The 27,483-nt window shown below is 60.3% G+C and overlaps 3 protein-coding genes across 6 annotated transcripts; 2 read left to right on the forward strand and 1 right to left on the reverse strand.

Annotated features, from left to right (window-relative positions):
* Positions 1–1,307: 1,307 nt before the first annotated feature.
* On the forward strand, positions 1,308–5,019 carry ASIC3 (acid sensing ion channel subunit 3). Of its 2 annotated transcripts, none has more exons than XM_054726253.1 (11): positions 1,308–1,841; positions 2,550–2,700; positions 2,912–3,039; positions 3,227–3,428; positions 3,514–3,570; positions 3,670–3,817; positions 4,071–4,162; positions 4,241–4,320; positions 4,425–4,496; positions 4,650–4,708; positions 4,828–5,019. In XM_054726253.1, the coding sequence occupies exons 1-11, from the start codon at positions 1,308–1,310 to the stop codon at positions 4,961–4,963; spliced, it is 1,659 nt and encodes a 552-aa protein (XP_054582228.1). In that variant the 3' UTR covers positions 4,964–5,019. The 2 variants fall into 2 exon arrangements, with proteins under 2 accessions (XP_054582228.1, XP_008156994.2); XM_008158772.3 differs by having other exon boundaries at positions 4,851–5,012.
* Positions 5,020–5,971: 952 nt separating this feature from the next.
* On the reverse strand, positions 5,972–9,885 carry CDK5 (cyclin dependent kinase 5). The gene is made up of 12 exons (XM_054726120.1): positions 9,763–9,885; positions 9,047–9,135; positions 8,891–8,958; positions 8,693–8,753; positions 8,539–8,595; positions 7,803–7,898; positions 7,604–7,678; positions 7,348–7,444; positions 7,110–7,180; positions 6,517–6,576; positions 6,332–6,412; positions 5,972–6,242 (listed from the first exon to the last, which is right to left on the reverse strand). The coding sequence occupies exons 1-12, from the start codon at positions 9,797–9,799 to the stop codon at positions 6,156–6,158; spliced, it is 879 nt and encodes a 292-aa protein (XP_054582095.1). The 5' UTR covers positions 9,800–9,885; the 3' UTR covers positions 5,972–6,155.
* A 319-nt stretch (positions 9,886–10,204) lies between these two features.
* Positions 10,205–27,463, forward strand: SLC4A2 (solute carrier family 4 member 2). Of its 3 annotated transcripts, none has more exons than XM_028135572.2 (23): positions 10,205–10,363; positions 13,972–14,085; positions 16,529–16,694; positions 16,851–17,092; positions 17,172–17,290; positions 18,693–18,925; positions 19,014–19,156; positions 20,114–20,294; positions 21,879–22,014; positions 22,105–22,270; positions 22,362–22,476; positions 22,600–22,784; positions 22,869–23,094; positions 23,213–23,428; positions 23,511–23,659; positions 23,770–23,964; positions 25,034–25,288; positions 25,380–25,469; positions 25,668–25,834; positions 26,193–26,446; positions 26,542–26,711; positions 26,968–27,141; positions 27,238–27,463. In XM_028135572.2, the coding sequence occupies exons 2-23, from the start codon at positions 14,035–14,037 to the stop codon at positions 27,316–27,318; spliced, it is 3,714 nt and encodes a 1,237-aa protein (XP_027991373.2). In that variant the 5' UTR covers positions 10,205–10,363; positions 13,972–14,034; the 3' UTR covers positions 27,319–27,463. The 3 variants fall into 3 exon arrangements, with proteins under 3 accessions (XP_027991373.2, XP_054581894.1, XP_008156985.2); XM_008158763.3 differs by lacking the exon at positions 10,205–10,363 and adding an exon at positions 11,591–11,763; XM_054725919.1 differs by lacking the exons at positions 10,205–10,363; positions 26,542–26,711 and adding an exon at positions 11,589–11,763 and having other exon boundaries at positions 27,238–27,341.
* The last annotated feature ends 20 nt before the right edge of the window (positions 27,464–27,483 follow it).

Below are 27,483 nucleotides of genomic sequence, written 5' to 3' on the forward strand. Positions count from 1 at the left end.
CAGCCAGCTCACAAAAACGCACACTCCCTTGTCATTGCTGGGAGCACAAAATGGTCTGACTCCTACGCCAGGAATTTTGTGGCGTCAAATGACCCATGAAGTTGCTTCTTGACCCAGCAGTTCTGTTTCTGGGAGTTAAGTGTTGCTGAGCACACTGTAATGGAAGACTGGAAACCCCCAGAGTTCATCAGGGACATGGTGACATCAACAGGGGTGTGTCCACATAATGGAAGGGTATGCAACCATTTAACAACGGGGAAGTTTTCCAGCACGGGATATCGCGTGGTCCCCAGAATACGTTAAGTAAAAAAAGATGTGAAATCAGAACATCCATGTCATCCTGGGAACTGGACTATGTTACCTGGGAGTGTGGCAGGTGAGCCCACTTTGTGGTAGAGACCAACATTCCAGACAGGAGGGCATGAGTTGGGGGAGGGAGCGGGAAGAGGGTCACTCAAGAGATCTCCCCAGGAAGTGGGACCTGCAGAGGCCTGGGCCATCTGGTGTAGGCTGGAATACTGGGGGCTCAGAAGGAGGAGGCGGCCAATGCCAAATGCCACACCACCTTCCAGCCTGGCCAAGAGCCAACTCCCCTCTTTGCAAAATGAACACACACACACACACACACACACACACACACACACACACAGTGGGAAGGGAGGAGGGAGGAGGGAAGAGCCAGGCCAAGGGCCAGTGACTGACTCTCAGCCCCACATACAGGGGCTGCAGCTGGGAAACTAGAGGCCCCAAGGGCACCCCCAGCCCCGATTATCTCTGGGTTCTCCTCAAGCCCAACCAGGGTTGCTGTGGTTTCCTGCTGGCGCCTCTGGCCTCAACACCGCCGCCCCCCCACCCCCCGCCCCAATGCTGCACTAATGGCTCAGTCTGGGGCTCCAGGGACCTCCCCACCTCCCAGGCTGCTCTGCCAGCCCCCATGCCCCTCACTGCTGAAACCCAATCCTCTGCGGCAGCTCTGGCTCAGCAGAACAGCAGACCAGCCCTGCTTGCCACGCAGGCTGCACCCTACCTGCTCAGCTGCGGAGCCCCCAGCCCAGCACCGGCCCGTGGAGTGGAGCACAGCCTGTTCCTGGACAAGGCCAGCGGGACCCTTCAGGTCACTACATCCAGCCCAGCCAGGCCAGTGCCTCCCACCTCCCTTCAGGTGTGGCTCCTCTCCTTGCCTCCCACCTGCACTGTCCCCTGCCTGGCCAGACCCTCCCAGACCTCAGACTGACCCTCTCCTGCTCCTAAGCCTCTGTAGCCTGGCCACCAACCCCAGCCCTCTCTGTTCCCTCACAGCTGGGGCCATGAAGCCCCCCTCAGGGCCGGAGGAGGCCCGGCGGCAGGCCTCGGACATCAGTGTGTTCGCCAGCAGCTGCACGCTACACGGGCTGAGCCATGTCTTTGGCCAAGGAAGCCTGACGCCGCGCCGGGGGCTGTGGGCCGTGGCCGTGCTCCTGTCGATGGCTGCCTTCCTCTACCAGGTGGCAGAGAGGGTGCGCTACTATGGGGAGTTCCATCACGAGACGGCTCTGGACGAGCGTGAAAGCCACCAGCTCACCTTCCCGGCCATCACCCTGTGCAACATCAACCCGCTGCGCCGCTCACGTCTCACGCCCAATGACCTGCACTGGGCCGGGCCCTCGCTGCTAGGCCTGGAGCCCTCTGAGCACGCCGCCTTCCTGCGCGCACTGGGCCAGCCCCCCACACCACCTGGCTTCATGCCCAGCCCCACCTTCGACATGGCCCGACTCTACACGCGGGCTGGGCACACCCTGGAGGACATGCTGCTGGACTGTCGCTACCGCGGCCGACCCTGCGGGCCTGAGAACTTCACTGCGGTGAGCTGGCCACCCACCCTGTCCCACCAGAGACCCAGGAGTGCCCAGGGCCTGCCATCCCAGTCTTGGCAGCCCAGGTTCCCCCCAAACCAGGGAATCTTAACACCTGTGCCCTGGGACCCTTTCCTTCCCAGCCAGGATGCAGGCCCCCACCGACCAATACCCGCCTTTCCGTTGAGACCAGGAAGCTTCCTCCTTGGGGCCCCACTCTGTCACAGCTGGACTAGAGTGTGCAAGGTCACACCTTCCAGAGTGGGGCACTCGCCCAAGCTGGCTGTGGGCTCAGGTCTGCCTATGGAAACCCACTACTGGGGGTGGAGGGATACAAGTGGCGCTGGATGGTTCTGGGCCGAGGACGCCACTTTCTGCGAGGGAGGGGCTGGTTTCCCTCTGCTTCCTCACGTTCTGCCAGTCCTGGAGGGGAGCAACGGGAACCCACTGTTTTCCACCCCAGCCTCTAAAGAAACACTTGCCCTGTGGACTGGTGCCCTTGGCTGGGGATAGAAGGGGTGAGAAGGTGGCGTGATGGGAGCCCATGAGGGTCCAACTACATGCGCCTGTATGATGGGGACATTGAGATGTGGGCCTCCGTGTTCAAAGAAGAAATCCAAACAGGGGATGGGGAAGGGAGAGGTCCATGGCCCTGGGTTTGCCTGGCGGGACCCCTTGCTCCCTGGTGAGGTCTGCACCCCGTCTGCCTACCCCCAGATCTTTACCAGGATGGGTCAGTGCTACACCTTCAACTCCGGTGCGGATGGGGCAGAGCTTCTCACCACCCCCAAGGGCGGAGCGGGCAATGGGCTGGAGGTCATGCTGGATGTGCAGCAGGACGAGTACCTGCCTGTGTGGAAGGACACGGGTAGGGGAGCCCGCATGCGAGGCTAGGGGGTGGCCACCAGTGGGGTGCAAAAGGCTCTGGGAAGGAGAGGAGGTGTTGGGAAGGGACCTGAAGCATGTCCTTCCTTTATGAGTAGGGAGCGGGCGGGGTTGGCCCATCACAGTCCTGGGGAGAGGGGCTGCAGCCAGGGCCTCCAGGAACCCAGGCCTCAGGTCCCCTTCCCCCCTCACAGAGGAGACCCCATTTGAGGTGGGGATCCGAGTGCAGATCCACACCCAGGAGGAGCCACCTAGCATCGACCAGCTGGGCTTTGGGGCAGCCCCTGGCTACCAGATTTTTGTGTCTTGCCAGCAGCAGCAAGTATCCTTGCCTGGGCCAAGCCCCCCTCCCCCCACCAAGGCTCCACCCCCCTCCTTCAGCCCACACCACTTCAGACCCCAACCCTGCAGCTCTTCAGACCTGTCCCAGGGCCTCAACCCCTCAGTGACCACTCATTCCCCCTGGGTGCCCGCTTCTCCCCAAGCCTCCTTAACCCGTCCCTCTACAGCTGAGCTTCCTGCCACCACCCTGGGGCGACTGCAGCTCAGCATCCCTAGACCCCGACTTTGAACCAGAACCCGCTGGTCCTCTGGGTCCCCCCAGCCCCAGCCCAGGCCCCAGCCCTCCCTATAGTCTAATGGGGTGTCGCCTGGCCTGTGAAACCCGCTATGTGGCTCGGAAGTGCGGCTGCCGAATGATGCACATGCCTGGTAAGGAGTGGGGGAGGGGACACGGTGCCGTGGGGAGGGGCCGGGCCTGAAGCGGTCACACACGCCCTCCTATCTGGTCCCGCAGGTAGCGCACCGGTGTGCAGCCCCCAGCAGTACAAGGACTGCGCCGACCCGACGCTGGGTAAGGGCAAGCTCCCTGCATCCCGTCCCCGCCTCGCTGGGCCCGGGACCCCCACCCCACAGGGCAGGCAGCCCTGACTCAGACGACTGTGGCCCGCAGACGCCATGCTGCGGAAGGACACGTGCGTGTGCCCCAACCCGTGCGCCATCACGCGCTACGCCAAGGAGCTCTCTATGGTGCGGATGCCCAGCCGCGCTGCTGCCCGCTACCTGGCCCGGAAATACAACCGCAGCGAGGCCTACATCGCGTGAGCCCGGCGGGCGGGGCGGGGCGGGGGGGCAGCGGGCGCCTCCTCCGGGCCAGCAGGCCTCCCTGTGCCCACCCGGTGGGACACCGGTCTGCCTGTCAGCACGGGGCTCTGGACTAGCCGCCTAACATCTCTGACGCCGTGTCCTCCGCGAGCGAACGGGGGTGAGATGTCACCTAGGGCTCTTGAAAGGAATCAGACCAGAGAACGCGCACCAGGGGTTGTCCAGTGAGCATTCCCGCCCCGTCCCCAGGGAGAACGTCCTGGTGTTGGACATCTTCTTTGAGGCCCTCAACTACGAGACAGTGGAGCAGAAGAAGGCCTATGAGGTGTCGGAGCTGCTAGGTGTGTGTGCGCGGGGTGCCCCGGGGAGGTGTGGACAGAGCAGGTGGCTGTGAGCTGACAGGGACCCCATCTCCACAGGCGACATTGGGGGCCAGATGGGGCTGTTCATCGGGGCCAGCCTGCTCACCATCCTCGAGATCCTGGACTACCTCTGCGAGGTGGGCCTGGGCCCCAGCTCTGGGAGAGGGAAGGAAGCCCGGACCGGACCGGGTGGCGGGGAGAGGAAGTGTGGGCTGACCACCTCCCCCACTGCTTGCCCCAGGTGTTCCTAGACAGGGTCCTGGGATACTTCTGGAACCGGAAGCGGACCCAAAGGCCCTCCAGCACCCATCTGGTAACAGCCGCTCTTCCTCCCCTGCCATCTCCACCTGATGCTCCGCCTGTCCCTTGAAGCCGGGCTGGGGAGAAGTGGCAGGGAGGGGCAGGCAGGGCCTTGGCTGGGTGGGAGGAGCCTTCCCCTCCTCTGACCCTCTCCCTTCTCCCACAGCTTCAGGAAGGGCTGGGCAGCCATGGAAACCAAGTGCCCAATCTCAGTTTAGGCTCCAGGTAACACAAAATGCCCCCCTAAGGTCAAGGGCGGCGGGGCAGTCTAGTCCAGAGGGTGACGTTCAGGTCCAGGAGGGCAGGAGCAGTGAAGGGCATTGGTTCGAGGCCTCCTGTCCCAGCGCTGTGGTCTGTGTCTCAGCAGGCCCTCCACCCCTCCCTGTGCCGTCACCAGGACTCTTTCTGCCTCCCACCGCACCTGCTACCTCGTCACACGGCTCTAGACCTGCTGTCTGTGTCTTCAGGGCCGAACCTTGACATCTTGGACATGCTCTGCCTGCACTTGACTTTGCCATCTTCATCCCAAATAAAGTTCTAGTGCATCAGCCTGAGCTATTCCTCTTACAGGCAGACTACTCAGGCCAAGGTCAGCCTTACTCAGGCACAAGACTTCTGCCAGCCATCATCTAAGGACACGGTGTCTGAAATGTGGGCAGCTTCCCAATTAACCTCCCAATGTCTCTCTGGGAGAGAAGAGTAATAAGGGGGCAGCAGTCACTTGTACCTCAGCGGGAATGAGCTTCAGTCTGACATCTCAGAGAGAATGGAGCCCAAAGCCAGGTGTGCAGGCAGACAGGAGTCAGTGGCCGGACAATCCCACGGGGGGACTACAGGGAAGTGGGGAGCAGGCAGGGAGAAGACAGAGGGAATCTCCCACTTCCAAAAACACAAGCTGTTGTCCAGCCTCCCGACCTCCCTTCAACAGCAGAGGCCCCAGCTTGAGCTGGTGAGGGGCCGGCCTCACTTCTGCTAGTGAGGACACACCCAGCCGCAGCCCACTTCCCCTGCAACCCCAAATATTAGAAAACGGACAAGGCAGCAGGGAGAGGTGTTCCTGATCTCACTACATCTTTGAGTCTCTCCTGTCCCAGCCTGCAGGCCTAGGTATGGGGGGGGGGGTTGGTGAAGAGGGAAGGGACAGGGCATGGGATATGGAGAACCACATGGAAACCCCCCCCCCCCCCTTTTCCCCTGTTCCAGTGGAAGCTTTCAGACACTGGCGGCCTAAGTCCTCAGTCGCGGGCCCTCGTGGGCAGGAAAGTGGTGTGCACAGTACATAAGCACGTGGGGGCACCGCACTGCCCTGAGCCTAGCCACTGGGTTGAGAGCCTCCTGCCCTCAGCCCCCAGCCCCCAGCCCAGGACCACGTACAGCAGCACAGTGGGACAGGACAGGGTTGCATGTGGTGGTGAAGCGGAGTAGAAACCCCAGCCCAAGCCCACCCTCTCAGAGCCACCCACCACCACATTAGCCAGACTGTGGGAAAGGAGCCAATTTATGAAATTAAATAGAGTCTGTAGAGGGAGAGAGGACCCAGGCGAGGGCGCCTCCACCCTCGTGGGCCCAGCACAGCTGGAGCTCAGCACACTGTGCGTCCTTGCTTTCCTCCCCTCCCGGGAGGGGGCTGGAAACAGGCCAGGCCCCAGCCTGGCGCCCGGGGTCCCAGAGCCTAGGGGGGGCAGAAGTCGGAGAAGTAGGGGTGCTGCAGAGCCTCCTCTGCCGAGATGCGCTGGATGGGGTTGCACTTCAGGAGGTTCTGGAGGCACGGAAGGAAGGCGTGGCAGGGTCAGGCAGGGCCAGCTGCCCGGAGCCCCACCCTCCCCCAGTTCCCCTGCTCTTGGTCACCTGCAGCAGGTCCCTGCCTGTGGCATTGAGCTTGGGTACGACGTTCACCAGGGATGTTGTGGCCGGGTACATCGGGTAGGGCTGTAGGAGACAGACAGAGTCAGACCAGAGGTATGGGGCATGGAGGCTGCTAGGGCTGAGAAATAAGGACCACTGCTGCTCATGACCCCCAACCCCCGTCACACCTTATAGTCTGGCAGCTTGGTCATGGCGGGCCATTGCTCCTCAGTCGGTGTCCCCAGCAGTGTGTCCAGGGAGTCAAGGATCACTCATGCAACAGGGCAGGGTGAGAGGCTCTTCTCCCAGGAAGGATTCCTCAGACTCACCCCTGCCCGCCCCGCTTTATCCGCCAGCTCATGACAGAAGCAGCCCCAGCACATGGGATTCTCGTTTTCAGTCCCACCTGCATGGTGTTTACCGTGGCCAGGGGCTACAGATACACAAGTCATCTGCTGGGCCCTGAACCCTGATGTCTGTGTCCTGAGGACCGGCCAGCCTTCCCCGACTCCCACACACCCTCCTGCTGATCCTTTTGGCTCCTTGGTCCTGAGGAGTCTCTTGGCTTCTTCCCCCAGGGATACCTCCTTGTCTACATGTCACACTCTTTCCAGCTGGCTGCATGCAGCTGCCTTGTGACAACCAGGGGTGTTCCCCACCCTCTGCCCTCCATCCCCTGACCCTCAGAAGCTCACAGCCCCTCCCACGCTGACCCAGCCCATCGCCCAAGGCTCCTTACTCCCCTTCCAGAGGGCTCGAGGCGAAGGGGAATGGAAGGATATCGGAAGATCCTCTTTAACTGGTCATCTACATCGTTGCCGGGGAAGAGAGGCCTCCCTGCATTGGCCAGCTCTGGGAGGAAGAGGACAGGGTGAGAGGAGCTGACACATGAAGAAACCCTCACTCCCGAGACTCCCAGCCCCAACGGCCTTGCTCCTTGCCCCTGAGGGGACCCTCCAAACCCTATCTGTCAGCTCAAAGGGGAGAGAAAGTGCCTCTGCAGACCCCCAGCACGTCACCTGCAAAAATGCAGCCGGCTGACCACATGTCAATGGACGTGGAGTACAGCTTGGCCCCAAAGAGGACATCCGGTGGGCGGTACCACAGCGTGACCACCTGGAAAAGACCCCACCCACAGGGACCCCCCACTTAGAGGGCAGGGGGGAGGAGGCTCAGATAGGAGAAAGTAATGTTTTGGGTCCTAGAATAGGAGCTGAGAGAGATGCTCACTGGGGAAGCCCTCCCTCAACCCAGTATCCCACCCCACCCGCTCACCTCAGCTGAGTAACAGCGAACAGGGATCCCAAAGGCTCGAGCCAACCCGAAATCAGCCAATTTCAGCTCCCCATTCTGAGGGAGATGGGAGGAACAGTGTCAAGGCTAGCTCCGTGGTCCCACCTTCCAGCCTGGCTTCCTCATCGTTCAGCCATTGGCTCCAGTCTCCCCCATCTCCCACCTTCTCCCCAAGAGGTACCCTGTTTATGAGCAGATTCTGAGGCTTCAGGTCCCTGTGTAGCACGTTTCGGCTATGACAAAATCCCAGGCCTTTTAGCAGCTGGAAGAGGAATGACTGGGGGAGGAGCAGGGAAGAGGGCGTCAGACCTTCTGGATGGGAAGCTGTGCCCAACTCCCCTCTTCACCCTCTGCTTTGCTTTGTACCCACTGGACTTTAGCACCAAGTTCAGCGACACACCACTCATTGATTATCAAGGACTTACTTTGTATTATGCTGGATATTAGAAATGAACAATGAATGGGGGGACTTACAGCCTTGCCGGCCCACACTGATTGTCCCTTCTCTGGCCTCATTTGAACACCCACATCACAACAGTCAACATATACATATACTGTGCTGTATTATTATTCAGCATTTGTTTCCCTTGGAGTCTGAGACAAGGTACTTGGTCCTGGGCCTAGAACAGTGCCTGGCGCACAGCAAAACATTCAGTAAGTATTTGATGAATGAATGATGTATCTCTTTGAATCTCATTTTTTCATCTCTCAGGTGTAAATCATGTCACTGAGACCATTATTGTCAGGTCAGAGATCATGGGAAAATGCTCCTGGAGAGTAAACAACAGGATTCTCTCAGTCCTTGACACCCAGAGTGTCTCTGTTCAGGGCCTGAGCTTGGTGCTCAAAGAGCAGGTACACTGAACGTCTACTCGAACCCCAGCCTCCATGAGATCCCAGAACACCAGTCCCCTCACCTTCACAATTTCAGGATCTAGATCACCATTGCAGCTGTCAAAATATTTCTTAAGGTCCTAAAAAGGGATGGAGTGGGGGAATGGGACAGAGTTTAACCTCAGTCTGGGCCCCTATATCCTCCCAAGGCTACTGTCCCCCAAGTCCCACTTTCACCTGGTCACAGAACTCAAAAACCAAAGTCAACTTCTTGTCGCTATGCAGGACATCATGAAGCCTAGGGAGAAGGGAGGGCTTAGCCAGGCAGGTCCACAAGTGTGCTCCTAACATCCCACTATCAGCCCAGACCACCTCCGAGGCCCCCGCCTCCTCCGATGGCCACACAGACAAGGAGGATCCTGCCGGTCTACACACCTGACAATGTTCTTGTGCTTCAGCTCTTTGAGTAGGCAGATTTCCCGAAGGGCAGAACTTGGCACTCCCTACACATAGAGGGGGCAGGGTGGGCCACAGTCACATCCCATCCAGCCTAGGCCCTCAACCACCCCGGCCCAGATACCCCAGTCCTACCTCATCATCGTCATCCAGCCTCACCCGTTTCAGGGCCACGATCTCATGAGTCTCCCGGTTTTTGGCCTTGAACACTGTTCCGTAGGTGCCTAGTGGAAGGAGGGTGGGGTGAGGGAAAGAATGGGGCATCCTTCCCCACCCCAAGAAGTCCTTCCCAAGAGGGGAGGTATCATGGGAGTTGTGTTCTGATGCCTGGAGGAGTAAGAGAAGAGAATCAGGGTGAAAGCCGGGCGTGGCGGAGCTTTCTGAGTGGGGACGTGGCACAGAAGGGGCCTGCAGAGGCTCCAAGAGGTCTACGGCAGGGAGAGGCTGTGACTGCCAGGTAGGTCTACAATGAAAGCAGTGCTTTGAGAGGGGCCGGAAATAGGGAGCAGGGGTCTGGGAGAGGAATGAAGGCTGGCAGGAATGTTGAGGTTGGAGGTCTGCTGCCAGAACTGAGGCTGGGGGGGAAGGGGGTTGTGCAAGTGGTGCTGAGGGTAGGAAATGCAGGAAGTGCTGAGGTCCGGAGGTCGGGCCTACAGGGAGTGCTAAGTTTGGGAGGGGGGCGTCTGCAGGAAATGCTAACAGGAGGATTGTAGTCTGCACGGAGTGTGGAGCCCGGGGCCAGGGCTGCAGCCAGTGCTGAGGTCCGAGTCTGTGGGCATTGCTGATGGTAGAGGAGCCAGAGATGCAAGGAATGCAGAAGATCTTGCAAAAACATCTCGTGGTCCCATTACCTTCCCCAATCTTCTCCAGTTTCTCGTATTTCTGCATCGCAGCAGCTTCGGGGACCCTTGTGGGCCCTCCGTTTTAATATTCTGGCCCCGGCAATGCAGAGGAGGCGGCACCCCAGCCTCCAGCCCGGCCCCGCCCTCCTGCCTGCCCATGAGCTTCTGGAGCTTGTAGTCCTAAGACGGCCAGGCTTCCCAGTAATGCTCGGCGCCCTAGGCCGCAAGAGGACTACAACCCCCAGCAGGCTGCGCTCAGGCTCTCTGCGGCACTCGCTTCCCGGGACTCGGGTTCCGCGGCGGAGGCAAACCCTGGACTTCAAGTCCCAGGAAGCATCACATATCCGCTTTCCGGGCGCCCCGGGGTAGCGCCGCGGCTCCCAGTGTGCTCCGCTCTAATTTCTTTCCGTGGCCACTACCTTCTTTTGAAAAAGGCCTCTCCGGGACTACACATTCCAGAGTGTAGCAGGGGTGGGGGTGGGGCGCTCTCTGAGGTTTGGGGTTTGGTGGCCTACATCCCGAGCCCAGGTGGTCCGGCTCTGACCGGGTTGATGGTGTTGAGGCCTCGTGACAATCTCTGCACGGGGTTCCACTTCTCTCCAGGCATCTGGTGAGCCCAGGGGTGATTGATTGGGGAATGACTCCCAGCCAGCTCTTCCCGATAATGTCTTTACGGGGACCAGCTGACCCTAAGGCTGGGCCGAGAGGCAGGTGTGCTCCATTTGAAACTGGAATTAACGTTCGCCAAAGACCATTCTTTTCTCTGGGCCCACCCGACTCCAGGCGCTCGCTTCAACTCAGGTCCCGAGGCAAACTGGCTGGAGTCGTTCCCCCGCCCCCAGCCCCAGGCGTCTCCAGAGCCCGAGCCCACGGGAGTCAGCCAGGGTGTGGCCGAGGGCTGGCAGGTTGGCCACCGCCCTCCACAGACAGAAGCACAGACGGATGGCTACACTTGCCGCAGGCTTGACCGCATCCCTTAAGGAGCTGATTATAGATGTTACTGCGCTGCTCTCTAATTGTCTCATGATTGCATTTCTGAGGGCTGTGAACCGAACGAAATAGGTCCCGAACAGCACGTAGCGCAGGAACCCGAGTTGGTGCTAAACATGTATTAATTAACTCGTTTCTATCTGGACGTTTTGTGCGTTCACGAGTCTGCTGATTCACCCAGGGGCAGACTACAGAAAAGAAGCGAAAAGTATATTCCTTATCTGAAGAATTTATCATTTAGTTGAGAAAACCAGAAGTACACAGATTTTTGAATGACAGGTGATGACTATGAATTGGGTCCAAGGAAGGAGGTCACCGCAGGGAATCTCTCCCAGGCAGAGGTCCCCCGCTTTTGGAAAGTCAAGTCCAGCTCAGGGTAATGGGCATCCAACCTCCAGCCCGCAACACCCCTCTCGCCCCCCACCCCGCCTTTTTCCCCAAGCAAAGGCTGGGGCTTTCTTGGAGGTACTGGGGATTCCTGGAGGGGGAGGGGCGGCGGGCGCGAGAGATCCTTAACCCCGATACACTCCTGTTTCAACCTCCCCGTCCCGAATTTCCCTGTCATCTTCGTGCCTCCGCTTTCCTGCCTGGAATGCCCAGAGTGAGCGGGCTCCTTTCCGCCCAGAGGTGCCTCAATGGGGCCAGAGACGGCGTCCCCGCGGCACCCAAGCCCGGCGCGTGGAAGCCCGGGCGGCGGCCTTGCAAGAGAGCGGGGCCCGCCTCGCGGACGCGGTGCTCCGGTGCCTGGCGGTGCCTGGAAGCGCGCTTCCGCTCGCGGGTCTGGGCCCCCGCTCCCCGCCTCCCCATCCTATGCGCCGGGGCCGCGCACGGTGCGCCGGGGGGCGCGCACGCAGGGGGCTGGCCTGCCCGCGGCGCGGGGGAAAGTTGAGTTGGGAGAAGTTGGGAGCGGCGGGGGCGAGCCCCGAGGTGGGCACCGGAGAGCCGTCGGGAGCGCGCGAAGGCGTAGGAGAAGGGGGAGAGACCCCAAGGCCCCCGGGGCACTAAGTCTAGAGCAAGCGGGTGAGCGAAGCGGGGGCGGCGGGGGAGGGCCCGGGCCGCGGGGGAAGGGAGGGGGAAGGAGGGGGAACTCGGGACTCGGAGCCGGGAGGGAGTGGAAGTGGAGGAAAGGGCGGAGACTGGGGCGCGGGCGAGCGATGTCTGGGGAGAAGGATGGGGAGGCGAGGGGAGTGCTTGCTGGTCTAAAGAGGGATCGCGGCTCCGCTTCTCAGTTTCCTAAGGCGAGGGTGCCGCGCCCCCTGTCCCCAGGAGAGGGTAGTCCCAGGGAGCGCCGCCGCCCCTCCTAATTCCCGGGCGCCTTCAGACGCCCCTCTTCCTTGCGACCCCCTGCTCTATCCTTTAGGCCTGTGCAGCGCACCCAGCCTGGGGGTTGCCCGGGGCCTTCTCCCCCAACCTCCGGGTTGGAGGAAGAACCGAGGAGGGGGTGGGGGTGGCGGGTCAGGTAAGGACAGGGGTCAGGTGGAAGAGGGAGCAGCTGGGGAGGGATGGAAAAGACGAGCCCCGAGAGCTGGCCCTGACTCCTGGGGGGCTGGCTTGTCTGGGTGGGAACTCCGCCCTGGGTGTGGGGGGACGGTGCTGCCTGAAATCCAGGGTCCACTCTCTCCCTCTCCCTCCGCCCCCCACCCCAGCCAATCCCACTCCGAAGAGCTGTGGAATGTGCGAATTCACTTGGTTAATGCCCCAAGCGGGGTCCGGAGTGCTAATCCCTTGGGCAGGGGGAAAGATGCTAATCCTTCGGGCCGGTCAGGGCTGGTCCCCGGAATGTGTCCCTACCTCGGATTATGGGCACCGGTGCTCTGGACAGAAGCTGCTTTGTGTTCTAGGATGTCGGGGGAGGGGGCGGAGGGGGGCTAAAGGGGGAGGGAGGATGGAGGAGCATTTTGAGGGCACAGCCTGGAGGTGAGAGTGGGGCACTCCACAGCCTTCTCAGACTGGAGTCGGGGGCCCCCTCCCTGCTCCTCTCCCCTACACCAGACGTGTCCTGGCTAAAGGCCTGTTGGGGGAGGTGAAGAGAGCCGTCAGCTGAGTTGAGTGCTTGCCAGGAATGTGTCGCTACAGGCACCCCATTCTGGACTGACACCCCCCTCAGACATATATTGTTGGACCCTCCACTGGCCTGTCTGACCACGGAGGTAGCCCTAAGTTGGGCAACCCTGAGTCCCCCAACCACACAGTGGCAAGTTTCAGTACTTTTGCCCCCCTGTGATTCCCCCACTGTGAATGGGTACCCCAATTTGCACTGGTCAGGTTCCCTAATTGCAGCTCTCTCCTCCCCCACCACACACAGTGTTCTCCCCAGATAGCCCTATAGTCACAGTCAGGAGGGCGTCAGCCCTGCCACTCAGATTTTCCTGGCCCGCGGGGAAGGGAGCGATCAGGACTGCCCTTCAAGGCAGAACCTCGGGGCTCTGTGCCCACCCTCCTCCAAGTTCACGTGCCCGTCCCCCCGGTATAAAACGCAGCCTGTGCCCTGTCCTCCCTCCCTCCCACTGAGTGAGTGGAGAGGGGCTGCTGCCCCTCCCCCAGGGAGCCTGCATCCCCCCCGCCTGGCTCTCCTCAGGGGAGGGGGCACAGCCATGCTCCTTCCCTGCTCCGGGCTGTCTCCCGACCCCCTTGCTTGTCCTTTTGGACTCTTTCCAGAGTTCTTTCTCTCCCTTCCTTCCTCCCCACGTTCCTGCTCCATGGGGTATCTCACTCTCTCCAGCACACCCCTCCCTGGTCTCAGTCCACCTCCGCATGCCACCACTAGGTCACTGCTCCTGCTTCTGGCTCAGCCTGTCCCTTCCCTCCCCCCCTTACCCCCCCTCACATCTCTGCTGCTTTCTCTCCAGGTCTGGGCCTTGACTCCGTTCTCACCCCCACCCCCCGCCCCTACTTTTTTTTGTAGCCTCTCCCACCTTCTGCTTTCTACCCCTAACTCCTCCTTAAGTCTCTTGCCCTTTGTGGTCCCAGTCCTCACCCATCTTTCTTTGTTCTTCTCCTTTCTTCCTGTAAGTAATCTTCTCTTTGCTCTCACGGCCTCTAAGGGCCGCTCTGAGGCCCGTAGTGACCTGGGAGGATCCTGCGCGGCTGGGAGACTCCTGGGAGCCAGGCAGCGGGAAGCCCAGCATCCTGTCCCACCTGGGCTGGGCCAAGGGCTGCACCATGCGGGCGGCGCCCCACCAGCCTGGCCCTGCCTTCACGAGGTGACCGGTCCTTTCCCGTGTCCAGGTTATGCCGCCACCTTGTTGCCCTGAAAGCCGCAGCGACAGTGAAAAGGGCTAAGATTTGGCCATGAGCAGCGCCCCCAGGCGCCCCACCTCGGGCGCAGATTCTTTCCGAACTGTGAGTATTGCCAGCTGAGTTGGCCACCGCACTGTCTCTCCTCCGCCACGGGAGCTCCTCCTGAGGATTCCCATTGTGTGAGTGTGTGTGTGTGTGTGTGTGTGTGTGAGTGTGTGTGTGTGTGTGTGAGTGTGTGTGTGAGTGTGTGTGAGTGTGTGTGTGTGTGTGTGTGTGTGTGTGTGTGAGAGTGTGTGAGTGTGTGTGTGTGTGAGTGTGTGTGTGTGTGTGTGTGTATGTGTGTGTGTGTGAGTGTGAGAGTGTGTGTGAGTGTGAGTGTGTGTGAGTGTGTGTGTGAGTGAGAGAGTGTGTGTGTGTGTGAGTGTGTGTGTGAGTGTGTGTGTGAGAGTGTGTGTGTGTGAGTGTGTGTGTGAGTGTGTGTGTGTGAGTGTGTGTGTGTGTGAGTGTGTGTGTGAGTGTGTGTGTGTGTGAGTGTGTGTGTGTGAGAGAGTGTGTGTGAGTGTGTGTGTGTGAGTGAGTGTGAGTGTGTGTGAGTGTGTGTGTGAGTGTGTGTGTGAGTGTGTGTGTGTGAGTGTGTGTGTGAGTGTGAGTGTGTGTGTGTGTGTGTGTGTGTGTGAGTGTGTGTGTGTGTGTGTGTGTGTGTGTGTGTGTGTGTGTGTGTGTGTGTGTGTGTGTGTGTGCCGCCTGCCTGTGCAGGGGCTTGGGAGTGAGGGGAACCTGTAATGGATTCCTGAGGGGTGCTAGGGGTCTGAGGTCGGTATTGGTTGGGGGCCATCAGTAGGCTTCCAGCCCTGGGGAGGGAGTTGAGGCTGTTTTACTGAAGTCCTCGATGGTAGCCAAAGGGAGAGAGAAACTTTGGGGACGCTGGTGCCCAGCCCCACACGGTCTTAGAGACAGCAGCAGTCTGTGCTCAATGGTTCTGGGCGGAGCTCACTAGCAGTGACCGCCCAGGCCCCGCCCCAACCCCACATGCCACCCAAGGCCTCTCCTACTCCCACGTGGTCCCCACCCCACGTGCCCCCTCCCGATTTTCCTGGGAAGTCTAATGATTAACCCCGAGTGCCATGATCAGCCTGTCATTGGTCACTTTGGCCCAGTGGGCACGTGACTGAGAAGGGGCGCGGGCCGGTCCCTTCCCCCTCCTTCCCAAGTTCACCCCTGCCCGGCCATGGACTTCCTCCTGCGCCCTCAGGTGCGAGGGATTCGAGACCCCCTCCCTCACCCCGCTAGCTCCCCGTGCCCTCACTCGCTTCAGCACCTCCCCCTGCCTTCCTCTCCGCAGAGTGCTAATTTTGGGGTGTGTGTGTGGGGGGGCAAGCGCCTGGGGGTTGCAGGGCTAGAGCTGCAGAGATGGGCTGGGAGAAGCCGCCCCCTGACCCCCTCCTCCTGAATCCAGTACCCCTGCCACCCCAGCTGCTCCCGTCCTCACCTCGGAGTCTCCCCAAGACCCGCCCTTCTTCCCAGCCGCCTCTCCTTGCTCTTCCTTGCTCTAGCCGCTCTAGCAGCACCACGGAGGGGACTCCATACCCTGCCCTTTGAGATCTTGATGCCCTTCACGTCCAGAAGCTCTTGAGCAAATATTTGGCGCGCTGGGAGCAGGGGGTGGGTGGGGGGCTGGACCAAGGCCGCAGACTAGGCAGCAGGCCGTTAGCTGGTCTCTAAAAGCGCCAACTCCCGAACGCGCCGGCCACTGGGCCACTGGCCACCGCAGTCCTGCTGCTCCTCTCCTGCAGTATGACTCAGGTGGTGGGAGTGGGGGTGGGGTGAGAGGCGGGGCCAGGGAGCAGCGGAGGGACCCCAGGGAATGCAGCTGTGGTGTATGGGGGGGCGGCTTCCCTGATGAGGTGAAGCTGTGTTCCTGTCCAGGGGCTGGGTTTCCGTTTGACTCAGACCCGAGTCCAGGTCAGTTAGCTTAGGTGCTTCCAGAAATTACTTTTCAGGCTCAGCAGCTGCCTCCGGCCAGAGGGAGTGTGTTCACTGCCAGCCTCCTGAGCTGCCGGTTTACGTACCCTGCCAGGGGCTGCACACGGGATTTCTGTTGAGACTTCCGGAGCAGACCCTTTCCGCCTGCCCTGACTGCCTGGATGGGCACCGCCAGGGTCCAGACAGCCTGGAACTAGGGGACAGGCTGCTGGGGGGCAGGTCTGAGTCCCCAGCATTTTTTTTTTAATTGATTTCAGAGAGGAAGGGAGAAAGAGAGAGATAGAAACATCAATGATGAGAGAGAATCATTGATGGGCTACTTCCTGCATGCCCCCCACTGCAGATCGAGCCCCTAACCCAGTCATGTGCCCTTGACCAGAATCGAACCCGGGATCCTTCAGTCCCAAGGCCGATGCTCTATCCACTGAGCCAAACCAGCTAGGGCAGTCCCCAGCATTTGAGAGGACAGGGGTCCTAGATCTCCAGCACCTGGCAGGGTAGGGTTTCGGTGTGCGCTCCTGCTGAGCCCCTGTGTCTGCTCTCTATCCCTTCCTCCTCACAGCCAGAGCCAGAGAGCTCGGGCCCTGCCGTGCCTGGGTTCCCGGAGCAGGAGGAAGATGAACTTCACCGCACCCTGGGCGTGGAGCGGTTTGAGGAGATCCTTCTGGAGACAGGGTCTCGAGGAGGGGAGGAGCCAGGCCGCTGCTATGGGGAGGAAGACTTTGAATGTGAGGGGGATACCCTGAGGAGGGGGCGGGGGCCCTCTGGTCTGACTGCCCACAAAGGAAGGGACAAGGGACCTAGCAGGAGGGGCCTGGGCTGGGGCCAGGATGACTGGGGAGTGAGGCTGTGCCTGCCGGCAGCCAAGTCCCTTCTCCCTGCAGATCACCGTCAGTCCTCCCACCACATCCATCACCCACTGTCCACCCACCTGCCTCCGGACACCCGCCGCCGCAAGACACCCCAGGGCCCAGGACGGAAGCCTCGAAGGCGACCTGGAGCCTCCCCCACTGGGGAGACCCCTACCATTGAGGAGGGAGAAGAAGATGAGGATGAGGCCAGTGAGGCTGAGGGGGCCCGGGCACTCACCCAGCCACCCCCTGCCTCCACACCCTCTTCCGTGCAGGTGAGTGGGGGCAGGGCTCCGGGAGGGTGTCTGTGGGGTCTCCAGCCTGGCCGTCTGCCTACATGAGTCCCTTTTCCAGTTCTTTCTCCAGGAGGATGAAGGCGCGGATCGGAAGGCAGAAAGGACCAGTCCCTCTCCCCCTCCGCCACTGCCCCACCAGGAGGCAGCTCCCCAGGCCACCAAAGGGGCCCAGACTGGGTAAGTTCCCCAAACAGAGCCCTCCCCTGCTTTGTCAGCGAGGTGATTGAGAAGAGAAGCAGAGCCTTGGGGTCGTCAGACTGGGGTTTAAATCTCAGTTCTGCTTCCCACTAGCTATTTGGGCAGGTACCTCTCTAAGCCCGTTTCCCCATCTGTAAACCAAGAATCATAGACCCTTTCTCCAAAGGTGGGTGTAGGGATTAAGGGGTGGTGTGAGTTAGGGTGTAGGGATGGTGTAGCCTGGGACGGAACAGATGTGCGTTCTGAGCTGGCTCCCCCAGCCCCCCACTAGCCCCTCGCCCCAGGCTTCATCAAGCTCTGGGTCAGGGACTGGTCTGATGACTTCCAAGCACCCCTGGGGCCCTGAGGGCGTAAGAGAAGTAGGAGAACCCCTTTTGCACTTGGGGAGCTGCCAGTCTACCCTGGTCATCATCTCAGGAAATGGCACCAGAACAAGTTACTATGCCAAACGGCCTGGTTCAGGCACAGCGTCAGCAACAGCAGGTGATGGGGTTTGGGGGTGTGGGCCAGAGAAGGTGCCTGGAGGAAATCACTTTGACTAGTTCTCAAGGTCGCTGCTATCAGGGACCTGTGGTTTTCTGGGTGCCAGGCAGCACGAGGGCTGCAGGGAAGTGAAGGGCACGGTGCCCCTCCAGGGTGCGCAGGCTCCTGGTGCAGGTAGTGCTGGGTCCCCAGCTGGGTCTCACTCTAGGCACTGGCCTGTGGGCAGCCGGGTGGCCAGAGGGAGGTGGAGGAGCCTGAGAGAAGCCTGGCATTGCAAACGTGGGTCAGATTGTGAGCAAAGGTGCGAGCAGAGCCAAGGGGACTGAGGGTGGGCATAGGCAGAGGAAGCCTGGTGGTGGAGGGTCCTGGTCAGGGGCTGGATGCAGTGGGAAGCGCTAGGTACCAGGACAGGGGTTGAGAAACCATCACTGGCAGTGGCAGAGAGAAAGGAGACATCTGGTTGGAGGACAGGAGCAGCAGTTGGAATGTGGACGGGATAAGGAGTTATATCTTCCTCATGACTATAGGGGCTGTCTGAGGTCTCAAAGCTCGTTTCCATACACTTTACCCCTTTTGGTCAGAAATTTGGGACCCTGGGGTCCATGGTTAGGGATGTGCCTGGGATGGGCGGAGGGAACCAGCACTGCTCTGAGTGGCGGCTTCAGACTGCCCCTCCCCACACCACAGGAGTTGCCTTAGCTCAGTTTTGCTGCTTAGGAGTTTGTTCTCAGGTAGCTGATGTGATTGTTCAGGGCATAGCCAGTAGAGGGGAGGGCCGCATTTAAATCCACAGCCTGCTTTCAGAATCCTCCCTCTTTCACAACTGCACGCCCTGGAGTGGGGCGCTCGGAGGGTGGGGTCCCCCTGCATGCTCCTGTCTCATGGCTGCTCTGTGCAGAGCCGTGGCGGAAGAGGTGGTGGCAGTGGCCAGCGGCACAGCAGGAGGTGACGATGGAGGTGCCTCGGGGCGCCCCTTGACCAAAGCACAGCCTGGGCACCGCAGCTACAACCTGCAGGAAAGGAGGCGCATCGGAAGCATGACGGGGGTTGAGCAGGCCCTGCTGCCCCGGGTCCCCACGGATGAGAGCGAGGCCCAGACACTGGCCACGGCTGACCTAGACCTCATGAAGAGTGAGTGCTGGGCCTGGGCCAAGCCCCGTGCTCGTGGGAACAGGGTGAAGAGAAAGGGGGAGCCTGATCCTGCCCTTCTGCCCCCCAGGTCACCGGTTTGAGGATGTTCCTGGGGTTCGGCGACACTTGGTACGGAAGAATGCCAAAGGGTCCGGGCAGAGTGGCCGGGAAGGACGTGAGCCGGGCCCCACTCCTCGGGGCCGGCCCCGGGCTCCCCACAAGCCCCACGAGGTCAGGTTCTCGGCATCACGCGCGTCCGTCCTCTCCCCACCCCGCTTCCCCTGCCTCTCAGACCAGCAGTGATCGCGCCCAGCCCCGGCACGCCGGCCTGGTGGGGACGTTTCCTTCCACACTGTTCCTGTCTGTCATGGCCACTCTCTGGCAGTGAGGTGTCTGGGGACCCTTTGGACTAGAGATAGCTCTGCAGAGCCTTGAACTTCATTTTCCAGAACCCATTTACCTCTGACTCATTGAACCTCCCACAACCTGTAAAGACGATGGCCCAGGTGATGTCAGCCATAAATCAGGGGCAGTGATTGGCCAAGGTCACGCAGTGACTTAGTGATGCTGCCCCTCAGACTCCAAGGCTATGGTCCTGAACCCTGACCCTCCCGGTGGATTTTTTAAACCGTTTTATTGAGGTCTAATAGACATACAGTAAAGTGAACTCGGGCTAAGTGCTCAATGGCTTTGTGCACATATACACAGCTGGCTATTCCACGAGACATGGGACATTTCCTGCACACGCAGGCTCCTTCACGTCTCCGCCCAGTCAGCACCCTCAGAGGCGACTGCTCTTTTGTTATTCTCAATTAGTTTTGCCAGTTCTTGAATTGCATGTAAGTGGAATCATGCACAACTGTGTGTGTGTGTGTGTGTGTGTGTGTGTGTGTGTGTGTGAGTGTGGCGATGTTCACCAAGTACTTACCGTGAGTTGTGTGCTCTGCTCAGTGTTTTGTGTGCTTTTTCTTTTAATCCCCCTAAAGGCCCTTTGAGGTGGGTGGTCTTGCTCCCATTTGACAGATGAGGGAAAGAAAGTCTCCGATTGGATAGGAACTCACTAAGACCCGTGCCTATGCCCTGTGCTGTCCAGAGTCACACGCACCCATCTCGACACTGTCGGTCTGAGAGCAGTCCCTGGGAACCCAGTGGCTCTGACCCTGCCATGCCCTCTCATCTCATCTCAAGGTTTTTGTGGAGCTGAATGAATTGCTGCTGGACAAAAACCAGGAGCCTCAGTGGCGGGAGACGGCGCGCTGGATCAAATTTGAAGAGGATGTGGAGGAGGAGACTGAGCGCTGGGGGAAGCCCCACGTGGCCTCCCTGTCCTTCCGCAGCCTCCTGGAGCTCCGCCGGACGCTGGCCCACGGTACCCTGCTCTGCCCTCCTCCCTGCCTGTCCTTGCCTCAGGGCACACCCTCCCCCCTCAGGCCAGTTCTCAGAACCAAATGGCCCCACATTTGTCTTGAGCAACATGATGGATGTCACCAGAACCCGGAGGAAGCCTCCTCCCTGATGTCCCTCAGCCTGCCATTCCTCTCCTTGGTGACTGCAGGGTTGACACTCCTCTCTTTTGTCTAAGTGACATTTTCTTTTTCTTTTTTTTAAAATATTTTTATTGATTTCAGAGAGGAAGGGAGAGGGGGAAATAGAAACATCAATGATGAGAGAGAATCATTGATTGGCTGCCTCCTGCACACCCCCCACTAGGGATGGAGCCTGCAACCCGGGCATGTGCCTTTGACCGGAATCGAACTCGGGACCCTTCAATCCGCAGGCCGATGCTCTGTCCACTGAACTAAACCAGCCAGGGCTCTAAGTGACCCTTTCCAATAACCTAAGCTGGTATGTTTCGGATGCTAACAGGGTTTTCGACAGGTGTGATGGAACACTTTCCAGAATGGTCCAACCTGTGGGCCGGTGTAAGCCCTGATGGACACGACACAGACGCAGCCTCTGGAGCGCTGCCTCCGCTGCTCCTGCGCTTCGCTGGCTTCCTCCTCCCCCTGGGAAAGCACTCGCGGCTCCTGTCGGGAGGCCCAGGAGGAGCTGCTGAGGCCTGAGAAACCTGCTGTTAGAACTGTTTCCGAACGAGGAGTGAGGAGGCCGAGCGAGGCCTGCGGTGCTTTGTGATCTCCGTTTTGTCTGCGCAGAGGCTTTTGGTTCTGTTTGTTCTTTAGTCCTGTGTTCTGAAAGCTGACCTTGACAGAAAAATGACCTGGTGACTTTTAAAAGGACTTCCACTGCTCTGCCCAGCTGGTGTGCTCAGTGGTTCGATTCCTGGTCAAGGGCTCGGTCCCCAGTAGGGGGCGTGCAGGAGGCAGCCGATCAGTGATTCTCTCTCATCATGGATGCTTCTATCCCTCTCTCCCTCTCCCTTCCTCTCTGAAATCAGTAAAAATATATTTAGAAGGACTTTCACTGCTTGAAATGGCAGCTCAGAGGAGTGACCTGTGGGGAGAGGTCTAGTAAGTGAGCAGCTGCTGGATGAGGGGATGCTGAGGGGCCGGTGGAGGGGTCGTCTTCAGATGGGGGCAAGGTCAGAGGTCACTGTGGTGCTCCAGAGGGCAGAGCTAGGACCTGGAGTGGATGCTGGGCGGCAGCGTGCAGCTCACTGCAGGAGGAACTTTCTCACAGTGAGCAGCTGTTGAGCCCGCGTGGGTGGCTGGGGCCCCCGCGGAGTCCGCCTGCCTCCTGGGAGGGGTGCCTGGGCAGTTTGTGGCCCAGGTTCCCACTCTGATGGCTGGGGTTCCGAGGCCTCTGCTGAGCCCCACAACATTCCTGAGGGGAGAGGGGGTAGGAAGGAACAGGTCAGAGAGGCAATGAGACTTGGGCCTCAAGCCCTGCTCACCGTCCCCTGAGCTGCCCTCACCTGGCTGCGCCCTGGTCCCCGGCTCTCCCCCAGCCCTACACTTTGTTGCCTGAGGGTCCCCCTAAGTCCCCCTTCTTCCAGGGGCTGTGCTCTTGGACCTGGACCAGCAGACCCTGCCGGGGGTGGCCCACCAGGTGGTGGAGCAGATGGTCATCTCTGACCAGATCCAGGCCGAGGACAGAGCCAACGTGCTGCGGGCCCTGCTGCTGAAACACAGGCGAGGCCCCGCCCCCTGCCCCCCCCCCCCGGCCGGCGGCCCCCAGCCCCTGTTGTCCCGCTTCTTACCCACCGCTCTCTGCCCCACCAGCCACCCAAGTGATGAGAAGGAATTCTCCTTCCCCCGAAATATCTCGGCCGGCTCCCTGGGCTCCCTGCTGGGGCATCACCATGGCCAGGGTGCTGAGAGTGACCCCCATGTCACCGAGCCTCTCATCGGAGGCGTTCCGGAGACCAGGCTGGAGGTGGAGCGAGAGGTGAGTCTGCCCGGCCTGGGTCGGGTCTGGCCATCACAGCTGGCTGCAGGGCTGCAGGCAGGCCGGGCTGAGCTCCGTTCTGCATCCCCAGCGTGAGCTGCCGCCTCCAGCCCCGACGGCCGGCATCACTCGCTCTAAGTCCAAGCACGAGCTGAAGCTGCTGGAGAAGATCCCCGAGAATGCCGAGGCTACAGTGGTCCTTGTGGGTATGTGGGGCAAGTCTTGGGGGTGGGGGTCCTGGCAGGAGGCCTGCCTCAGTGCTGCCCCTGGGCTTGGGGCTGGGAGGTGGCCTGCGCCCTACTCTCGCCCATGATGGCCCTGTGCCCCAGGCTGCGTGGAGTTCCTCTCCCGGCCCACCATGGCCTTCGTGCGGCTGCGGGAGGCAGTGGAGCTGGACGCGGTGCTGGAGGTGCCTGTGCCCGTGCGTTTCCTCTTCCTGCTGCTGGGCCCGAGCAGCGCCAACATGGACTACCATGAGATCGGCCGCTCCATCTCCACCCTCATGTCCGACAAGGTCAGCCCCAGCCCAGAGCCCAGCCCTGCCCCAGGCCCCTGGCCCTCGTCGGTGCCCTCACCTGCCCCTGTCCTGCGTTGGCAGCAATTCCACGAGGCAGCCTACCTGGCAGACGAACGGGAGGACCTGCTAACTGCCATCAACGCCTTCCTGGACTGCAGTGTGGTGCTGCCGCCCTCCGAAGTGCAGGGCGAGGAGCTGCTGCGATCCGTCGCTCACTTCCAGCGCCAAATGCTCAAGAAGCGGGAGGAGCAGGGCCGGCTGCTGCCCCCGGGGGCTGGGCTGGAGCCCAAGTCTGCCCAAGATAAGGGTACGGGCTGTGCAGGCTGGGGCTGCCTGGGGCAGGAGTGGGGTGGTCGGTGCCTTTGCGGGGAGAGCAGGGCGGGCAGGGGCTGCGGCGGGCACCCTGATGGAGGCCTGGGTTGCAGCGCTCCTGCAGATGGTAGAGGCGACAGACACCGTGGAAGATGATCCCCTTCGGCGGACAGGCCGTCCCTTCGGGGGGCTGATCCGAGATGTGCGGCGCCGCTATCCCCACTACCTGAGTGACTTCCGGGATGCGCTCGACCCCCAGTGCCTGGCTGCGGTCATCTTCATTTACTTTGCAGCCCTGTCTCCTGCCATCACCTTCGGGGGCCTTCTGGGTAAGGAGAGGCTTCGGGGGGAGGGGGTGGGGAGCACACAGGGCTCGGCTGCCAGCTCCTGAGCCGGTTCCTGCCACCCCAGGAGAGAAGACGCAGGACCTGATCGGGGTGTCGGAGCTGATCATGTCCACGGCGCTCCAGGGTGTGGTCTTCTGCCTGCTGGGCGCCCAGCCGCTGCTGGTGATCGGCTTCTCGGGGCCCCTGCTGGTCTTTGAGGAGGCCTTCTTCTCGGTGAGGGTCCACAGGCTACTTGGGGTGCCCCTCCTCTTTCCGGAACATGCCCAGCCCATTAGCCCCAGGCTCTGGACCTGACTGGACCTTATCCCATCCCTGCCCCTCAGTTCTGCAACAGCAACAACCTGGAGTACCTTGTGGGCCGCGTGTGGATTGGCTTCTGGCTGGTGCTCTTGGCCCTGCTCATGGTGGCCCTGGAGGGGAGCTTCCTGGTGCGTTTTGTCTCCCGCTTCACCCAGGAGATCTTTGCCTTCCTCATCTCCCTCATCTTCATCTACGAGACCTTCTGCAAGTTGGTTAAGGTGGGCGAGGCTTCGGGACTGGAGGGAGCCGGGGTTGTCTGTGCCTCTCATTCTCTCTCCTGGCTGTGAGGCCAGGCTGGCTCTGAGATCCCCGGCCACAGTCCGTCAGGCCCACAGAGTGTGGGCTTTTTCCTCTTGCCTCCCCACAAGTCCCGCCGGGTCATCAGTACACACCCAGGCTTGAGATCAATCTGAAAAACATTTTCAATAACAAAGTAATCACTTTTGTTAAAGTGGTAAACAACCCAGAAATGTAGAAAGGAAAAAGCCCCTGAGAGGACAGACGTGGTCCCAGTCAGCACTTCAGACCCGTGTCTGTGACAGGCTCAGTCCTACACGCCACATCCTGCTCCTCCAGGCCTGGACGGAGCCACACTCCCCAGCTCCTTCCCGAGTTAGGGCGGCCTCTCTGAATCCTCAGGTTTCCTGTGCTCACATCTGGTCTTCTGGATTAGTTTCTTGTTAATAGTTTGTTGTGGTGGTTAATCCTCACCCGAGGATATTTTTTCCATTGATTTTTCAGAGAGTGGAAGGGAAGGGGAGACAGAGAAAGAAACATTGGCCAAAACCGGTTTGGCTCAGTGGATAGAGCGTCGGCCTGCAGACTGAAAGGTCCCAGGTTCGATTCCGGTCAAGGGCATGTACCTTGGTTGCGGGCACATCCCCAGTAGGGGGTGTGCAAGAGGCAGCTGATCGGTGTTTCTCTCTCATCAATGTTTCTCTCTCATCGATGTTTCTAACTCTATCCCTCTCTCTTCCTCTCTGTAAAAAAAATCAATAAAATATATTTTTTTAAAAAAGAAACATTGATGTGCAAGAGACACATCTATTGGTTGCCTCCCGCACGTGCCCCCTACTGGGGCTGGGGATAGAGCCTACAACCAAGGTACATGCCCTTGACCGAATCAAACCCGAGATATTTCGAACAAACAGATGAGGGCTGGGATATTTTCTTAATCAACAAGGAAAGCTCGTTGAGGGCAGGCTGGCCATCCCGCCCCACTTGCCTTGTTCAGCACATAGCTGAGCCCGGAAATCTTGCTGATGGAGCCCTTTGTCCTCTCTCCAGATCTTCCAGGAACACCCCCTCCATGGCTGTTCGGTCTCCAACAGCTCTGAAGTGGACAGCGGCGATAATACCACATGGACTGGGACAGGAGCCTCGCTGGGGTCAGGGAACGGGAGCTCGACCCAGCCCTCTGGGCAGGGGAGGCCCCGGGGCCAGCCCAACACAGCCCTGCTGTCACTGGTGCTCATGGCCGGCACCTTCTTCATTGCCTTCTTCCTGAGAAAATTCAAGAACAGCCGGTTCTTCCCTGGCCGGGTGTGTGGGCTGGAGGCCTGAGGGAGGCGGGAGCTGAGGGTTGGAGGGGGTGAGGAGAAGCCTCTGGTCTGAGCATGGTGCTTGCCCACAGGTCCGGCGGGTGATTGGGGACTTTGGGGTGCCCATCGCGATCCTCATCATGGTGCTTGTGGATTACAGTATCGAGGACACCTACACCCAGGTAAGACAGAGCGCACTCAGCCGTGAGAAGGCGCTGCCTGGCACGGGGCTCTGGATGTTGCTCTGCGGTCCCCAACCCCAGAGCCTTCCCCTCACGGGGCAGACGGGCCTTTTCCACGGCACATCCTCAGGGCTCACCCTGCCTGTGCAGCTCAAGGCGCTTGCACCAAGGTTCACCAGCCCCACCTCTGTCCTGCAGAAGCTGAGCGTGCCCAGTGGATTCTCGGTGACAGCCCCGGAAAAGCGGGGCTGGGTCATCAACCCCCTGGGTGAGAACAGCTCCTTCCCCGTGTGGATGATGGTGGCCAGCCTGCTGCCTGCGATCCTGGTCTTCATCCTCATCTTCATGGAGACGCAGATCACCACGTGCGTGGTCCTAGCCAAGGGGGTGCTGTGCAGACAGGAACCACCTGGTGGTGTGTGGCTGGGCCAGAGCCCTGGCTAGGGGCTGTGTGGGTGAGGGGCACCCAGGTTGCCAAGCTGGAGTTGATTTGTAGATGGCAGGAGACCCAGCTGCTGTCTGCTGGCTTGGCCCAGTCCAGGCTGGAGCTGTCCTAGAGGCCAGGGGCATGCAGAAAGGGCTCAGTTCCATGATGGAACTCTTATTTGGACGGAATGGGTGGGGACCACCAGGTTCCAAAAACAGAGGCAACTGGCTGGGCCCTCTGGAGAGACGCTGCCTGTTGAGCTGGCCCCAGGTTCAGTGAGCGCCTGTCCCACTCAGGCTGATCATCTCCAAGAAGGAGCGCATGCTGCAGAAGGGCTCCGGCTTCCACCTGGACCTGCTGCTCATCGTGGCCATGGGCGGCATCTGTGCTGTCTTCGGCCTGCCCTGGTTGGCTGCTGCCACCGTCCGCTCTGTCACTCATGCCAACGCACTGACCGTCATGAGCAAGGCTGTGGCTCCCGGGGACAAGCCCAAGATCCAAGAGGTCAAGGAGCAACGGGTAACAGGGCTGCTAGTTGCCCTGCTTGTGGGTATGTTCACCTCTTGCCCCTGCCTGTCCTGGAGAGGCCCCAGGTCCACCGAGGGTGGAGCCCCGGGGACAACTGTTTCTCCCCCTCCTCCCCAGGCCTCTCCATGGTTATCGGGGACCTGCTCCGGCAGATACCCCTGGCCGTGCTCTTCGGGATTTTCCTATACATGGGAGTTACCTCCCTTAACGGGATCCAGTTCTATGAGCGGCTGCACCTGTTGCTCATGCCGCCCAAACACCACCCAGATGTCACCTATGTGAAGAAGGTGAGACCCCACTCAGAGGGCTGCGTGGGTCCCCCTCCAGCCCCCCATCTGCCCACTTCGGCCAGCCACCATTCAGTCTGTGCAGACCGGGCTCTGGTGCGCACCCAGGAAGGCACTTCTGTCTCCACCCCTGTGGAGAGGAAAGGGGTCGGCCTTCCTCTGGATGTGGCAGAACCTGATGTCCCACCAGGGACCAGGGCCCTCGGCTGGGGAGCAGCCTGGGCTCACCCGTCTCATCCCACCCTGCCACCCCCAGGTCCGGACCCTCCGTATGCACCTGTTCACAGCCCTGCAGCTGCTCTGCCTGGCCCTGCTCTGGGCCGTCATGTCCACAGAGGCCTCCCTGGCCTTCCCCTTCATCCTCATCCTCACAGTGCCTCTGCGCATGGTGGTGCTCACCCGCATCTTCACCGATCGAGAGATGAAATGTGTAAGGCTGCCTGCCCTCCTGCCCCCAGCCCCTTTCCTGGTCCCTGCCAAGGTCCTGGTTGGGGGTCAACCCTCCTGACTCCATCCTCCCCTACAGCTGGACGCCAATGAGGCCGAGCCCGTGTTCGATGAGCGGGAGGGTGTGGACGAGTACAATGAGATGCCCATGCCTGTGTAGCTGCTGCCGGGACGGACGATGGACAGAGGGAACAGGGGCTAGGGATGCTCTCCCATCCCCTTCCCTCCTCATTTTTATTTAAGTGATTAATTTAAAGTCCCCTCCTCTCCTACCCCCCGCAGTAAAGTGCTTCGGCCCCCACCTATCCTTGGCCTTCTGTCTCTG

This window comes from Eptesicus fuscus, chromosome 14 (assembly GCF_027574615.1).
Source record: "Eptesicus fuscus isolate TK198812 chromosome 14, DD_ASM_mEF_20220401, whole genome shotgun sequence".
Lineage (NCBI taxonomy): Eukaryota > Metazoa > Chordata > Mammalia > Chiroptera > Vespertilionidae > Eptesicus > Eptesicus fuscus.

Bases quoted from the DNA above. Each gene is read 5' to 3' on its own strand.
- CDK5 (XM_054726120.1), bottom strand. From the start codon at position 9,799: ATGCAGAAATACGAGAAACTGGAGAAGATTGGGGAAG. The intron at 9,136-9,762 runs GTAATGGGACCA...TCCTTCCACTAG, and splicing joins ACTGGAGAAGATTGGGGAAG to GCACCTACGGAACAGTGTTC. The intron at 7,445-7,603 runs GTGAGCGGGTGG...GGTCTTTTCCAG, and splicing joins TTCGCTGTTACTCAGCTGAG to GTGGTCACGCTGTGGTACCG.
- SLC4A2 (XM_028135572.2), top strand. From the start codon at position 14,035: ATGAGCAGCGCCCCCAGGCGCCCCACCTCGGGCGCAGATTCTTTCCGA. The intron at 23,660-23,769 runs GTGAGGGTCCAC...CCTGCCCCTCAG, and splicing joins TTGAGGAGGCCTTCTTCTCG to TTCTGCAACAGCAACAACCT. The intron at 25,835-26,192 runs GTGCGTGGTCCT...TGTCCCACTCAG, and splicing joins ATGGAGACGCAGATCACCAC to GCTGATCATCTCCAAGAAGG.
- ASIC3 (XM_054726253.1), top strand. From the start codon at position 1,308: ATGAAGCCCCCCTCAGGGCCGGAGGAGGCCCGGCGGCAGGCCTCGGAC. The intron at 1,842-2,549 runs GTGAGCTGGCCA...GCCTACCCCCAG, and splicing joins GGCCTGAGAACTTCACTGCG to ATCTTTACCAGGATGGGTCA. The intron at 4,497-4,649 runs GTAACAGCCGCT...CTTCTCCCACAG, and splicing joins GGCCCTCCAGCACCCATCTG to CTTCAGGAAGGGCTGGGCAG.